This window comes from Rhea americana, unplaced genomic scaffold, assembly GCF_003343005.1.
Source record: "Rhea americana isolate MKP2758 unplaced genomic scaffold, rheAme1 scaffold_198, whole genome shotgun sequence".
Taxonomy (NCBI): domain Eukaryota; kingdom Metazoa; phylum Chordata; class Aves; order Rheiformes; family Rheidae; genus Rhea; species Rhea americana.
The window spans coordinates 189,758-192,119 of NW_028186127.1; the positions used below are offsets into that span (position 1 = coordinate 189,758).

General features: G+C 54.8%; 1 protein-coding gene across 1 annotated transcript in view; it reads right to left on the bottom strand.

Moving 5' to 3' along the window:
* Positions 1-6: 6 nt before the first annotated feature.
* Positions 7-2,362, bottom strand: part of LOC146596842 (P-selectin-like) — a 12,500-nt gene continuing 10,144 nt past the window's right edge. Inside the window, exons 6-10 of the mRNA XM_085303201.1 lie at positions 1,647-1,832; positions 1,330-1,452; positions 902-932; positions 534-589; positions 7-189 (exon numbers count right to left, since the gene is read on the bottom strand). Of these exons, the coding sequence (XP_085159327.1) occupies positions 535-589; positions 902-932; positions 1,330-1,452; positions 1,647-1,832 (395 nt within the window). The 3' untranslated portion in view covers positions 7-189; position 534. The remainder of the gene's footprint in view (positions 190-533; positions 590-901; positions 933-1,329; positions 1,453-1,646; positions 1,833-2,362) is intronic.

A 2,362-nucleotide genomic window follows, 5' to 3' on the forward strand; every position in this document is an offset into this window, starting at 1 on the left:
GGTCGCCGAGCACGGGGGGGACGCGCGGCAGCGGCGCAGCCGCGACCACGGGCCGAGTCCACGGGCCGAGTCCGGGTGGCGGCTGCTCTGCCCGGTGGGAGCGAGCTTCTGCTGAGGTGGAGGCGTGAAGTACCGTCAGGTCCTTTCTCCTCGAGGRGACGTCCCAGCCCCGGGCATGTCCCAGGTGCTCTGCAAGAAACAGGCGTGATGAACCGAAGGAGAGGGCTGGGTTTTAAGAGTAACTTTTGTTTTGGCCACTCCTGAGCTGGCTAAGTGCAGGAGAGCAGAAGCCCACGTTGCCCCRTTTCACGTGGCACAGAAACAACATGGTGCCCTCCCTTCCCAGCCTACAGGGCAGCCTCTGCAGCTGGGACTGCTCGTGGATGTCCCTGCAGCCATGCCACGTGGCTGAGGGCCCCCCATGCTGCCAAGAAGCAGGTGAATTTTCCACAAGTGACCTCAAGGAGAAGCACCAGGGAGTGTTCCCAGCCAGCTGCCCAAGCACACAGTGCTGCTGGCAGTCTTGCGCTTACCTTACAAGTTTGGGTCATATGCTGCATTGGTGAAGATRCCTGGTGATCCCAAGTCACTAGATAACAAACACAAGAGTATAAAGTTGGGATAAAAAGAAATGGGAAAGCTCATGCTCAGGTGAGGAAAGCACTCGTGTCTCTTAGGGAGATTCTCCCAAGGGGCTACACAATCGCAGGGTTTCATACTGCAGGATTTTGGGGAACATCAGTTAGGAGAACCTCATTAGCCTGTGAATATGCTCCCAATGCGTGTAAAAGCAGCTCCACGCTGGCAGATCTGGGTGATGGAGATAGCAGGGTGTCCCACAGGGACAAGATCTGCCATATCTGTGGGGCAAAGTGACCCTTCTGCATAGCACCRCTCTCACCTGGTGGGATTCAGGAGCTTCTTCTTCTCTTCTAGTAATGGTGGTAAAATGTCCACAGGATGGTGCAGATACAAAAGAAAGAACCAGATCTTGTTAGTGAAGCACATGAAAAGCAGACAGTATCTGGCAGATTGAACCAAGTTGGACAAGCATGGGACTTGAGGGGAAGCCTGTGGCCAATGCCTGCTTAGATAACTCGTTTTTCTGGCTTTAGCTTTCAAATCTGGCTGCTAACACTTTCAGCCACGTGAACTGTCAGTGAGGTACTTCTGGACCAACAGTGAGCCACAGCAATATGATATACGGAATGAGAGCGCTGCATTTTTTAAGCTCCTCTGACCAATCTGCCCTCCCCTGGGACTCCATAACCACTTTGTGTAAAAGTCCCCAGCCAAAGCTGCTGCTAGCTGTAGCAGTCACTTCTTCACCTCTGTCACTGAGCCGCTTGACTAGAAGGGCGATGAGCGTCCCAGAGAGCACCACGCTTGCTGCCACCAGAGCAGTGGTGCCGCTGTAAACCAGCACTTGCTTCAAGAAGGAGGCGGCATCCTCTGAAACAGATGGACAAACCCACACATTAGAAAAAGTTATCGAATAGCCTTTGTGGAGCCAAAGCTGCTGAGGTGCCCGCTACCGCACACGTGTGCTCTCAGCGCCTTTCCCAGGGAGGGGCGAGAGAGCCCCGCGGAGAGGAGAGGGCTGCAGCCAGCACAGAAGCAGTGGTGGAGCGCAGGCCCCACAGTACCTGCACAGACAGGGGGGCGTCGGGTCCAGTTCCCCGTGGCTGCACACCGGAGCACCTCTGCTCCCATCCGAACAAATCCCGCCTCACAGGAGAAGGCACATGTGGAGTTGTACGTGAAGTTGCCGTGAAAATGAGAGCAGTTTATTCTGCCTCTGCTGGGAGTGTCTAGCACCGGGCAGGTGATGGCTGGTGGGCAAAGCACAAGAAAGAGGGGGCCATTGGCAGCGGGAGAAAGGGATGAGGATGTGTGGGTTGGAGAGCCAGGGGATGGGCAGCCACAGGTTGGCAATGCTAAGGGGAAGAGGATCCTGGAGAAAGTTAAAAGACAGTGGAGGGCACCATGTCGGCTATGGCATGACAGGGCAGAGCACTGGAAACACAAGTTTCCAGGAGACTTGGAAGAGAGAGGGAGATTTCAGAGGGCTAGCACCCCAGAGCGTGGTGCATCCACTGAACATCTGTGTCGGGAGCATCACAGAAGCAATCAGGATGAGAGTAAAGGAGGAGGGGGCACATCACTGCCTAGTTACATAGCTCCCTTCCACTATCACTATCTCCTGCCTGAGCATTCATGCGGCCTCCTTTCCAAAAGAAATACTCGTCCAGGACAACGGAGGGAGCTCTAGGCCTGCAGAAGAGACATATATTCACAACATGCACAGACATGTATGAGATGAGCCTCTACCTTCACATTGCGGGGGTTGCCCAGTCCAGTC